The sequence below is a fragment of the Heliangelus exortis genome, chromosome 8 (genome assembly GCF_036169615.1).
Source record: "Heliangelus exortis chromosome 8, bHelExo1.hap1, whole genome shotgun sequence".
Lineage (NCBI taxonomy): Eukaryota > Metazoa > Chordata > Aves > Apodiformes > Trochilidae > Heliangelus > Heliangelus exortis.
In genome coordinates this window covers 9,591,461-9,605,307 of record NC_092429.1, presented here as the reverse complement: position 1 = coordinate 9,605,307, position 13,847 = coordinate 9,591,461, and the positions used below count along the sequence as shown (strand labels likewise).

At 40.0% G+C, this 13,847-nt stretch overlaps 1 protein-coding gene across 1 annotated transcript; it reads right to left on the bottom strand.

Moving 5' to 3' along the window:
- Positions 1 to 6,229: 6,229 nt before the first annotated feature.
- Positions 6,230 to 13,838, bottom strand: PRDX1 (peroxiredoxin 1). Its single transcript, XM_071750284.1, has 6 exons — positions 13,631 to 13,838; positions 10,564 to 10,680; positions 9,470 to 9,623; positions 9,077 to 9,199; positions 8,134 to 8,264; positions 6,230 to 6,607 (listed from the first exon to the last, which is right to left on the bottom strand). Exons 2-6 carry the CDS (start codon positions 10,667 to 10,669, stop codon positions 6,522 to 6,524), a joined length of 600 nt encoding a protein of 199 aa, XP_071606385.1. The 5' UTR covers positions 10,670 to 10,680; positions 13,631 to 13,838; the 3' UTR covers positions 6,230 to 6,521.
- Between the last annotated feature and the right edge of the window lie 9 nt (positions 13,839 to 13,847).

Here is a 13,847-nt window from a genome sequence, read left to right as displayed (position 1 = left end):
ATAGATCATTCTTGGATCCTGAGGCATTGTGAAGACATTCTTATTTTCAGCACTTATAAGTGTCAGTCAAGAAACTGAAAATACTTAAATAGATTTACTAGTTCAAGTATCACATTTTACATTTTTAGACAATTAAGTTTTTCAGTAAATCCTAATTTTTAAACATATACTAAAGTATGTTTTTCTCAATATAACCAGAAAGGTGAGTATTCAATAGCTCATTAGTAAAAAGAAGTTAAAAGTTACTTGAATTTAAATTCAATTTTAGCAATAAGATCTTCAGTATATTTCAAAAGAAAAGTCTATTGGAGAAAAAAATTTGTAACATTTTCATGCACATAATTTATCTTCTCCTACAGTTAAAATTTCTTTTCACATCTAGAACCTTAGAATAACTGAGATTTTAATGAAGATTAAGGATGAGACAGAACATACTGATTAAATGCAAAGCACAATCTAATCTGGTGACAAGGACCCATCTGGCTCATTGCTCAGAAAGGGAAAAAGACTTTTTTTCCCCTAACAGTTTTATCAGTTACATCTCAGTGGCACAAGGTTAAGCACTAATGTTTGTTTGGGGTATGAAGTAGAGTTTGGCTAACTGAGTTCCTGACAGTTGCCTTATTTCCTTCTTCTGTAAAAAGGCTGGCTTGTATCAGTCCTGTTTTCCTCTAAACTATGGAAGACTAAAGAGGTTTTGCTGGTGTGTCAGACAAAAATAACTAAACTTAGAGTAGTGTTCTCTTTGGGTTTTTTTGTTTGGTTAGTTTCCTTTAAGATTTGGTTCTTTGTATATTTTTTTAGCAGGGCTACATTGCCCTCCTGTGGGTCAGAAGCACAATTTTATTCATTGTGTGTTCTTTTATTAATTTGTGACTGAAGTTATCAGTGGTGTAGCTACTATTCAGCATGGGCTAAATTACTGAAAATGCAAAGTGGTTTGGATTTGACTTTAAAAAAAAAAAGTGAGTGGAGTTCCCCATTTCGGAAAACATGAAGCAACAGCTACTGATCAGCATCACTGTGGTTATCAGCACTCCTTGTTCAGCCCCATACTAATAGTACATTTTAAAAGTTCACTTTGAATACTGATATAAGAGGCAGCAGTTCCAAAAGTTTTACTTTAAGTGAAAGTGTACTGCAGCAGAGAGCCAGCTGCTCCTCTGCAACCTTAACTTTCACAAGTTCATCTACCAAAATGGACAAGTGTCTTCAGGAGACTTTTTTTTCTTGTTAGTTTCCTGTCATATATCCTGTGACAGATCATCAATCATGTTTGCTGCAGAAGGCAAACGGAGCACTTCCCTTCCTGGTCTTCAAGAAGGGAACAGAGAACCAAGGAACACAAAAGTGCTTTCCTTTTCTCTCTGTAACTGAAAACCAGATAGATGTTCACAATACTTAGAAAAACAGCACTTTAGATGAACAAGTTTGGTGGTTTGTTTTGTTTGGGTTTTTCTTTTTACATTAACTGAAATATAATAGGAAATACAGTAGAAAACAAAAATCATAGAATGAGCAATCAAGATATTTTAGTGGAATGTTTAAAATCTCACCAAAAATATACCACAATCTTCAAAGTTTGATTATATATGTATAAAAGTATTTGAAATGTCTTCTTCCTCAAAAAGTAATTTACCTGGCATTCCTTAATATTTTAGTACATTTCTCATTTTATTCTTTTTGGTGTTTGCACATAATGCAGTGAGTAAGCAATTATTTTTATTAACTGCATTAAGTTTAAAACACTTCCTAAAGGAAATTTTGAAAGGAAAGCTGATTTTTATGTCTTTGGAGTTTCTGGAAATTAAACTCCTTTACACTAAGTTGCCCTGGGTTTTTTTTCCCCAGGTTTTCCCTGGGAAATTTCTGGGTTGAAAAATACCCTACAGAATCTCAAATTTATGAAAAGTCATTGGGTTTTCTATGAATGCATAAAACCTCTTATTCCTTTTAAAGGAATAAGATTCAGGTTTTATTTAAAGCTAGATTCAGGTTTTAATTTCATGTTATTACCTTTTTTCCAGTACTGTTCTGACTGGTGTTCCTGAATTATTCGCTGCTGCTTCAATCTTTTTTAACAGTCTCTTATTCCAAGATAAAAAACCTACAGCAATAAAAATTAAAATCACCATATTTTGTGAAAAATTAATTTGATTAAAAACAATTAAAAAGTATTCAATTGATATTGTTTTATTAACTATATAAATGCAACCTTAAAGACCTCACCTATTCATACAGATATAGTCAAATGGTATCATGCACAGAAACTGTTTAAATCGAGATACCTGTCCCACAATAAGTACAATGTTTAAGTTTCAGATGGAAGAGCCAAGTTTCACGTTATCGTCACTAGGTGTGGTGAGAAGAGCTTACCACAGGCAGAGTGTTCTGCAGACACTGCAGACAGTTCCCAGCACGATGGCAACCTGGCCTCCTGCAGCTACAGGAGTGTGTGCAGCACCCATTCACTGTGCACAATCACCCTGTTTTCACAGGGTTTGTCCTGTGAAGCCATTCTGTAACATCACCCCCCTTTACTTTAACATAATCTTTACATGACTGTTGTTCTTATGTATAATATTACTAAAGTGTACAATCACTGGGCTTTTGTAAACATACTTTCCTAACCAAAGTGCATCGTTTTGCAATACCTGTGAGAGGCAAACTACTTGCTTTTGTACTTTGAATTGCATTGATTTCTTGGACAATCCAATAAACAAATGAAAGGCCTGATAAAAAGGCTGGAGCGCTTGTTAAGAAAATAGCGCTTTTTAAACTTAACTTTTTAGAATATTTTTCAAAGTCAGTGAGGAGCATGTTTTGTAACAAAGTGCTAGTTCTTTAAGCATTACTAAGCAATTTTTTCCTTAATAACTCAAAATAAATGCAAATTAAATTATTAAGTTAAATTGTTAATTTTGGAATAACATACTCATAAGGTATGTACAAAATATAGTAAGAGATTCTATGTCAAATATTAAGAAAATCATATTCTATATATTCTATAATAAACACCACAGAATTTAAGTCTGATACACTGTTTTGTATTGCAAAAAACCCTGTAATTCATTTGACTATCCTGAGTAAGATAGTCTGAAGACATTAATGAACACAAGGTTATTTTTACAATAAACACCCAAACTAGAATAAAATGTGCTACCACGCATTTAAAAAAGCAAACATCACATTCAAGGTTCTGTCCTTCTAAATAGCATCTGCTGTATGCCTCGCAGGGAAAATCCCACTAAGCAGTACAGGATGCTGCAGCAGCTACAAGTCTTGTCACCAAAACTGAGAATAGCTGATGGTTTTATGTCACTGGAAAATATGGCACCCACTGACTACAAAAGCAAAACCAGTTCACAACTGTGATGAAAATAAAATATGCATCTTGGTATAGGGATAAAACCCATTTCTCAATAATAACTGCAGTTAATTCAATATTAGAAAAATGACCCCAGTCCAAGATGCCACAATACTAGGCATGGGGAATAAGCCCCAGAACATTTAAAGGAAATTCCAAGCTGCATCTGAATCAGGATTGAGTTTAACCAAAGAAATAACCCCAAGCCCTTCTTCATTTGAAGAAGGGTCCTGTTACCCATTTTGTTACATTCTTGGAAACACTAAAATGGCAAACATTCCCACAAATGCCGCACATGGCTGGAGAGCTAAGAAAACAATTATTAACATTAATTCCCACAGTCAAATCATTTAGTGTAAACACATAATACAGTTCCTAACCCACAGACATTTTCTTTCTTGGCTGTTTTAAATTTTCACATTGTCATTCACCAGAGGCTATGATGTTTAAATACATGCTGTTAGCAGTGTCTCTGTGTACCAACTCCAGTGGGTCAGGAGCAGACCAGTTAAACTGTAACATTTTCTCAGTAACAGATTTTAAAATTAATAGCTACTTCAGTAGCCAAGAGATCGCTTTTCAAAATAGGAAAATAAACTCGTAAACACTACTAATAACTATTCTTATTGGAGCACTTGAAAGGTCGGAGATATTAGAAAGATGTTGCTGGACAATATTAGGTATCAACAGAGCAGAAGCAAGCCCAACCGTGTTAGCAGCGAGGGTGAACGTCAACAGCTAATAAAAATCTTCCTGTCAGAACTCCAGTCTCCAAGTGACCAGCAGGCAAAGGAAACGGTGCGTCAAACGGAACGCGGGACAATAGAGAACTTGTTTCAATAAATTCAGACCTGGGTACTCCCACGGGGGGTCAGCGGCTCCTCCCGCCGCCTCAGGGCGAGGAACGCCCCGCAGGGGAGGGGGCGGGGTCCGCCCGCGCGCCCACGCTCCCAGCCAATCGGCGGCCCCTGCGCGCTCGAGCCGCGTGGCGGCGGTTGGAGAAGCGCGGGCGGTGCCTCCGCTGAGGGGAGGAAGGGGGCGGGGGGAAGGGAGCGAAGGAGGCGTCAGACCCTGTGGTCCCCCTGAGGGCCTGGGATGGGAGCATGGTGACTCCCCCGCTGCCTTTTGGGAGTGAGCGGCAAGAGCAGAATGCGATAAAAAAAACCCCACCTTTATCCCCCCTGACAAGGGGTAGGCAGGAGAGAAACTAAGCCCGTCCGTTTTAAACATTGTTGACATTTGAACTGTGAACACACTTATAGATTTGAGAGATGCTTCTATAGCGGTGTGGGGATGAACTTGGTCACTAATAAAAGCTGCGAGTCTGCGCAGCACGGGGCTATTTGCCACACAATCACGAGTTCGACTCCATGTGCCACTATAGGAAATAAAGGCCCAGACAACACAATTTTAATTCAGAATGGGACCAGAAGTCAGTTTAGTTTCAGAGTGAAGTTCCCCATTCTAGAGAACACTCATACTGTGTCCTCTGAAAAACTGCTGTAATCAAGCTTGTAACATTTCAAGGCTAAAACAGCTAGATACAGCTAAGGTCTTACATTAGATAAGCCCCAATTTTACCTCTTCTCATTTGACAGGAAAGTAACTTTGATAGATAAAGCTAATTTTTGTGCTCAAGTTAGGAGTCATTCACTTACCTTGAACTATATATATCATACATAACTGCTCCTGTTATTTCTCAATGCCACCCTACGATGCTAGCCTGATTTGTTATCCTAAGGAAAATAATTTTCATTTTAAATATTAAGCAAAAATTATGTAACAACGCATCGCTTTCACATACCTTAAGAAGATTTGTGTCACTTAAGCAAGACCCAGAGGATTAGCTATTTTAGTATTTGGTAGCACAGCTTCTGCAAAAAGATTTTTTTTTCAATTGCACTTGACAAGCTTCCTACCCAAGGCAATGCAACTTTCACTTCTGACTCATTAGCCCTGGGCCTCACCTTTGTTATTGCTCACTTTCAGCAGGACAGAACCTGTTCACTACTTGAAGAGCTTAAGTTAAATTAAAGATCTTGGTCTTTAAGAGTTTAATCTTTACAGGTACATGAAGGGTACATATAGGCTTCTAACTCACTTGTATTGCTAGGCAATAGCTCCTTCCCCAAATCCTCAGCTCTGAAGTTCAGGATTTTACTACAAGCCACCTCAAACCATGAACCTACCCAGCAGGCACAATTTCAGTGTTACTTCAGGACAGTCATGTGCTTTGAGTTTTACAGTTCACACAATCATTAAGTTCAAAGATTAAAGAAAAGGCTGGGCACATTTGAGTAGCCTATTTTTATGGTGCCACCTATTTGATCTTGATCATATGACTACAAGGTAATGGATAACTGGCATATTCTCACTCCCATTCCATACAGTGACAGATAGGGGTGACAGGGGTGAATGTTGTATCTCCGAGGAAGTTTGCTTTCCAGAAAGCCCAGTCTTCCACATTCCTGCACCATGTTCAAACTCAATATTAGATTCCCAGAAACTTAGCATTAAGTCATAGTTTTGACTAAAAAGGATGTAGAAATTAGTAAACTGACAAAGTGCATACAGACACACCCAGCCTTCCTCAGCTGCATTTACACTTCCGCTTGGGGCACCGCAGTATTACTTATGTCTTACAGATTAATAGCAAACTTTTGTTACCTAGTAGCAAGATCAAAGAATACAGAGTACTTTACTAGTGCAACATGAAAACTGTTAGTATCTCCATTCTAATGGGGCTGTGAAAGGCATTTAAGAAACTGAGATTGTCTATAGACAACTCAGACAGGTTTCAGAAGTGCAGCCTATATTGCTTTCAGGTCTCCTGATGACTATACATAAGAACAGTAGACAGTATGATCTTTCCACAAGTTTAATAGAGTTACAAAAGGATGCCACCGCTCTATATGCGACACATGGCTAACAACATACACTGCATTGTCACTAAAGTCAACAGCACTTGATGTACAGATATTGACCATTAAGATTTTCTACGAAGGTAGTGTCAACAGGACAAACTTTCCTTCAAGTAAAAAAGTTACTGTTTATACCTACAGCATGATCCCTTGACTCAGATGCAATGACTTAGTCAAAGTTCAGTAACTGATGCTTTATGTAAGGCATACTTATTTCCACTCAGATTGGAAGTTTATTTCTGCTTGGCGAAGTACTCTTTACTTTTCTGAACATCAGGCTTGATTGTGTCACTGCCAGGCTTCCAGCCAGCTGGGCACACTGAAATGACAAGAATGTTTAAGTCTTACCAGCTGCTCCTGCAGAACATGTTTTACACAATATTAAAGCAAACTAAACAACTCAGAACATGTATACTTCTTGCATCATATTAAAGTACATAATTCAGTGTGACATTATTTTACTCATTTCCATTTGTTCACTTGATAGTAGCACCCAAGGAAGCAGGTGATTGCCCATGGAGCAGTGGGCCCTTTAACATTCACTCCTTCCCAGTTTCCTTACAAGATTCATAGAAGTTGGACAGCAAGGTAACACCAACTCCAGCAGCCTGAATCAGAAGGCTTTACAGCTATTAGAGTACCTTTCTCTCCCTAGATGCAGTTGTGTCTGCCCTCCTTAATTTTAATTAACCATTATCCCATTCTCCAGTTTAACAGAGGAGGGGGCAAACTGTCTCTAGTTCCCCTATATGGCTATCAAAAGGCCACCAAGATGCAGAGGTTGCACAGGCCTCAAAGTGGCAGTGACTCCTAAGCAGCATTTTTTGGAGCTGTCTTTCCATACAGCCGTGCAAGATTTAATGTGTGCTCCACACAAGGCTGCCAACATTAGCATTAGCATTTGCAGCTTCTGAGTGTTGCTGCACACATTCTGGTCTATCCTGGTTTAGGCAACTCTGGAGGCAAAGCTTTTGCCAGCTTTTGACTTTTCCAGGGAATAGTAAACACCCAAAGGCTTCATTTGCATGACATGTGACTGTTTCATCAAATTCATGACATCTCCTCAGCTGACAGAGGTTGGCATACAAGTTCAGAAACAATGAACTCTTCAGGCTACAGCATAGCTACAATAGCAGCTTGTTTTAATTAAATCTGCTATTAATTTACTAGTTTTAAAGCAAGTCAAATATGATCATCAGCAACATATCATTATGACAGCTAAAGACTACTAATAACTACATAACAATTTTGAGTTTCCACAACCTGATTCAAACCTATCATCTGCACTGCCTTGTTTTTAAATCCCACAAAAAAAGCTAGCAGCCTCAAGCACCTTATCGCTCTTGACCTAAAGCACAGACTCTCATCCATTTTTCCCTCATTACACATGGACACAAAGATCAGCAGGATTCCTAGGAGTGTAAATTTTGTCTAACACACTACTTAAACATGGGATTAGCACCAACAATCTCAACTTACCAAATCTGAGAGCAGAGTCCCAAGTTATGCTTACCCTTGCCAGCAAAGCAATTACACATTCGTTATTTCTATTTCAAGTATTTTCTGTGTCTATTCCAAAGAACTGCTCAACAGGACATCAAGCACCAAATTTAAGTGGTGTTTTAATCTTAGCAAGTAATCAATGGAAATTTAACTACAATAGCATAAATACAGCACTATGGAATCCTTCAACACGTAGCTTTACACAACCAGCTGCACTTCAAGAGGCACTATTGATCTGCACACAGATCAATAAATGTACCTTTTGGTAAAACTTTATTTAACCTGCCTAGTTAATACTGTTCCCTAGGAAAAAAAAGTATTAGAAAGAGGAAGAACTCTCACCTTCTCCATGTTTATCTGTAAACTGGAAGGCCTGGACAAGCCTAAGGGTTTCATCAACAGAACGGCCAACAGGCAGATCATTGATTGTTATCTGCCTCAAGATCCCCTTCTCATCAATTATGAAGAGGCCCCTAATAAAAAGAAATAAACCCGAATGTTAAAAGCCTTTGAAAAAGACTCATTAGACTGAAGTGAGTTTCAAAAACTTTAATTCAGTGTTCTAGTATGGCAGAAAGTTGCATCACCCAGTATTACTGATATCTTCCTAAAAACTAATGCCTTTGGTGTATGCATAGCACAAACATCAGCAGCTGAAAGCTTTCAGCAGTAACTAGGAGGGACAGAAGGTAAGTCACACTAATACAGCACAACACTTTCTATTTTAGATACTACTGGAAAAATAAATTTGAAGACAAACCCAAGGAAAAATGTTAATTGGAGAGAAATTATTACAAAGAAAACCTACACAGTTCCCAACAACCCAGCCCATCCATGGCTCAACATGTTAGTCCTCCCAAGTCATGTGAAGAGTTAAAAGTGAAGCTCTCTCAGCAACTTTAGCTCAGTCAGCTACAAGTTAAGGTCTGGGTTTTAATAAACTGTAATCACCAGACTAAATACCTGTAATCACTTTCATTACTATGTAGGTCTTGCATAACCAATGTCTGCAGAAACTCACCTGCATGAGACTCCTGTGCTGTGCATATGGGTATTCAAAAGGAAGCAGCAGGCACCTACCTAGCCTATCAAAATCACAAAAGGTCTAAACACTAACAGAAACTAAGTAGCATCTGCCCTTGTAGAAGTGTTTGATAGCCTGAAGCACTTTACATCTAGAATAGCTAAGAGGGTCAGTTTGCTGCAGGTATTCAAGTGCGTTCATCTGACATGCTCAATATATTACAATGGAAGACTTGTTCAAGTTTACCTTCTTGCATATTACCTGTATGCAATACCTTCATCCTCTTTAAGTACTCCATATTCTCTGGCAATGGCATGCTTTGTGTCAGAAATCAGTGGGATTTTCATAGTACCCAAACCACCCTGTTTCTTAGGAGTGTTGACCCTGAAAGAAAGAAATGTAAATGTTAAGAATATGGGAAGTAGATAAGTTACAACAGCTGACCCCTTCAGCAGTATCATTCTCATCTGCCATGAGGCAAAAGAAGAACTGAACATCATGCTCAGTTGTTCAGAAGCACCTGGCATGACCAGCACTTTTCAAGTGCTCTTATTTATTAATTCAATAAGCAAGTTTGAATACACTCAGAATTCAGTTCATGCAAGAAGTGAAACTTGGCAGAACATTTAATTAGGTTAGAAGGGTGATTCTTACCAGGCAAGGTGACAGAAGTGAGAGTCAACAGAAGCTCCAATTACTTCACAGTTAATTTTCTTGAATTCATCAGCTCTATCACTGTATGCAATAATTTCAGTTGGACAGACAAAAGTGAAGTCCAGGGGGTAGAAGAAGAATACAACATATTTTCCTAGAAGAAAAGTACAACCAGTTAGTCTTTCCTTCAGAAGATTTGTCCTATTCAATATCAACCAGCCAAACACACACAGGAGAAAGGGCTTGATTCAACATAAGCTTTAAAGATTAAATGGCAAACTAGAGATACCTTTATTTCAAGTCTCACTATATAGGTGGCATGCCCACAAAGCACCCAGAGAACTTACACTTCCAACACTCTTCAAGGCCATTCTACAGATCCTAACACAGAAGCTTACCCAACCAACATTTAGAAAACCAGACTGTCAAATCTGACAGAATACATATTTTTTGGGTCTACTCCCAAAGACTGCAGAAAAGCCACAGCTCTGAAAGGCTACAAGGAGACATTTATTGAATGTGTGACTAGTCTATGCCCATCTCAACACCCTCATGCAGCCTGAGGTCCACAGCTTCCAGTTAGAAATGTATTTCTGAAAATACCCACATTAGTACATAAATGATTCAGGCTCTCCCTTTGACTTCAGTAAGCTTTTTTGGCAAGACAAGCAATTTGCCCACACTTTAGAGAAAGAAACTTTATTGATTAGAGGACAGAATCTACTTTCCATTGACAGAAAACCTTCAAAAATATTTTGCTGTTCTTTGCAGTACTTTGGAGACATTACAGTCGCATAGTTTGAGAGTCAGGATAAATAAGCCTGATTCAGGATTAGAGGATTTTTATGATCAGCAGCAATTACCATACCTGGAACATTCAGATATGCTGCTTATTGATTACTGCTTCCCAAGAACACTTTGACTACCACTCAGCCACTGCAAAAGTTGTTTACTTCACTCTACTACCAAATGGTCACCATTACTTCAAAATCAAATTTACTTCAAAATCACATAAAAGATGTATACTTAGATGCTCTACACTCCTGCATATGGGCAGATTATATGTGTGTAATTAGATAAGCACATAAACTTACCTTTATAGTCCGAGAGTTTGATGTCTTTAAATTGTCCATCAGGCATTACAGCCGTGGCAGTAAAGTCAGGGGCTGGTTTTCCAATGAAAGCCTTTCCTGAAGACATCTTGATTTAATCTAGGCAAGAGTTAATAACAATACATCTTAGATAATAGTATATTTACACCTGGAAATAAGCATTTATTCAAACAATCTTATCAATTTAGATTGACAACTGAAGACAGTTTATCAGCACTTGATCTTGCAACACATGTTAAACAGTGAAATTAGTTTTAGCTACATCACTTGGATAGTCCAGTCAAAATGCAATTTTTTCCTGAAGCAACACAGTAAGATGCAGTTCAATAATCACAGCCTAGATATCCAGACTAAACCACTACTTAGATTACAGGCACTTCAAGATCTAGGGCTCATTGATCTTCCAATATCTCCAGTAATGGTTTTCTTTGACTACCAACAGCTTGCCACTCTTTGGGAAAGGGATAACCCTCTAGAGTTCTAGCAGTAGTCAGTAAGTCTTCCAGTTCCACTCAGCAAGTAAGTTAGAAAGTCTGGGTTTTAAAACTTCACAAGACCTTTGTTCAAGCTTACAAAGAATGTAAGACCTCAAAACTTTATTTCTATTGATTCCAGAAGAATGTTGCTAATCTCCAGAAAACAGTGCTCTGCTTTACCACACTTTAGCTCTTCAAACAATTAAGCTTTGTTTTATTTGCAACTAGAAAGCCTCATGGTATACATGGGAACTGGATTCTGTATCAGTAATTAGAACTTCAAAGTCTTCAAGCTATACAGCCAGGTCATTTCCTTCCCAAGTCTATCAAAAACGAGTAAGAGGGTATACAAGGACACAAGAACTTTACTTCTGGCTGCCTGCCCTGAAAGGCCAGTCATTTGTAATACACCCTCATAGTATTTTTGCTCAGTCTGGGAATGCAGTATATCACTTTAGAATTCCTGTTATTTCCAGAGCTCAGTTTCCAAACAGTTGACTTTATGAATCTTGTTTCCTCAACTCAATCTTTTTAAACATTATTTCACTTTAAGTCATGCTATACACTGCTACAAGCACTATCTGCCTTTGAGATGAAAGCCTCTGAAGTTAGCATCGATGTCATATTGCTAAGGAAAGCTGAGATTCAAGGATTCTTCCAAGTTCTCTCTGCAAGGCACAAAGCTATTAAAAAAAAAATAGTTTGAGAACACCTCATTTCCTGGCTCCTTCTCTTCCCCACTTTTCTCCCAGAGAACCAGCCCAAAAATCAAGCATTTAGCCTCAATCCAAGTAAGTTTTATCTCCGGAAGTCTCTCTTGTGTACCCTGACAGTTACATAGACAGTAGTCTCCATTTTTAAGTTCCAACATGTTTGGTGTTTTTTACCACCTTTTGCTACAAAGATCTTTATCTCCATGTTCATCCCAGGATTAATTCTCCATCTGCACAGACTGGGATTGAGACTTATGAATGAAGAGGGGAAGAATTTAGGAGTATTCATAAAACTGTATGGAAAGAATTTAGCAGGAAGACATCAATAATACCTCTGTCACACACCACACATAGATGCAGGTGCAACTCATACTACAGTTCTGTAAGAGGGATGAGGGAACAGCCACTGCACAATATTTGAGATGCCTCCAGTGGGTTTTATCTTGTAACAGCTGTATGTCTGGAGTGCATGAACCTCCACTTTGTGCCTGAATTACATTATTTTCCGTTACTCAAGCCCAAGGTCATCCTTTTGCTGAGTGCTATGCTGCTCCTATGCTTATTCTAACAGCAATCCCCTGGAATATGTTGTTGAAGCAATGTTAAATAAAAGTTGCAAGAATCTCTTTAATACCTCCTTCCTTCCCCCCCCTTCTAAACCAAAACTTATCACCCCCTTTTTAGGTAACATGGAAATCTTCAATATCTGCAGGAGGTTTCAGATGCCTTGTACTGCAAGAAAACCATCTGCTTTCCTCAGAGCAACCCACCAACATGACTGCTTTCCAAGCAGGGTTAGCATGTGTTCTCACATGTTCTGCTGGGATATTCAGCCACAGCATTTCCCAACACACAGTGGAACACCTCAGCTCGCTATGATATTTCCTCTCATTCTAAGGGAAAGGAGACGGACGCTGCCTCTCAAGCACACTTAAATCAGGTCAGAGTATCTTCCAGTTGCTTACAGCCGCACACGGCTGCAATTACCGTCAAACTGCAATTATAACACGCCAGGCCTGCACTCTTAGCAATTCATACCTTTAGGACACCTGGAAGAAAAGTCAAAGGCCAATTCAGAACACACCACCTTAGAACACACACCCTCCACATGAGTTACCCCTCAGACCGTCACAAAAATGTGGTTAAGCTACCGAGCCGCGGTCAGAAAAGAGAGCTATTGCCACAGCTCTCCTCCGTTCGATTGCACCGCAGACAGATAAACTCAGACCACAAAACTCTTTTTGCAACTGGAAAGACAAAAAAAAGCTACAAAGCGCGATCAAAGCACTCGCCTGCGCAGCGACACTGCTCTGCGACAGAGACACCTGCTCAGTGCATGCCCCCACCAAGGTGAACCCAGGGCTTTTTTTTTTTTTTGTATTTTCAAGGCCTTCGAAGCGAGATGCCGACCCGCAGGCTCCAGCCCAGAAGGGCGGGAAGGAGGGGGCGAGGCCGCTCCGCTCCCCCCGAGATCACCCTGCGGCTCCGCCCCGTGAGCACGGCGGGGAGAGCTGATAAAGACGGCACGTAGGAAAGCGTTATCTATCCCCTCCCCCGCCTCAAGAAAAAAAAAAAGTGTGGGGGGGACACACTAAAAAAAGGAAGAAAGCGGCAGACCCCGCTGAGCACTCCTAAGAGGGCGGATTGCAGAGAGCGAAGAGCTCGCCCCGCACGCTCCGCGCAAGACCCCATCCGCGCCAAGGGGGAGGGGAAAACAAGACAAACACCACCACCATTAAAAAAACCTAACAAAAATATATATATAAAAAAATAAAATAAAGAGAGAAAAACGCACCGTGCAAAACCCCAACGGAGCACATACAACCTCCCCCCCACGGCAAACACTCTCCCCGCACTCACACAAAGAGCCGCCGAGGTCACACCACGCCGCAGCAGGAAGCCCGAATGCCGCAGCCCCCCCGCACCGCCCCCTTTATACCCGCCCCGCTCTCGCGAGGAGACGGCGCCGAGGGGTGGGGGTGAGGGTGGGGGTGGGGGGCGGCCGCCTCCACCCCTCCCGGGCCGGGCCGGGCCGGCTGCAAGGGCAGGATGACTCGGCAGATTTGCCCCGGTGGGT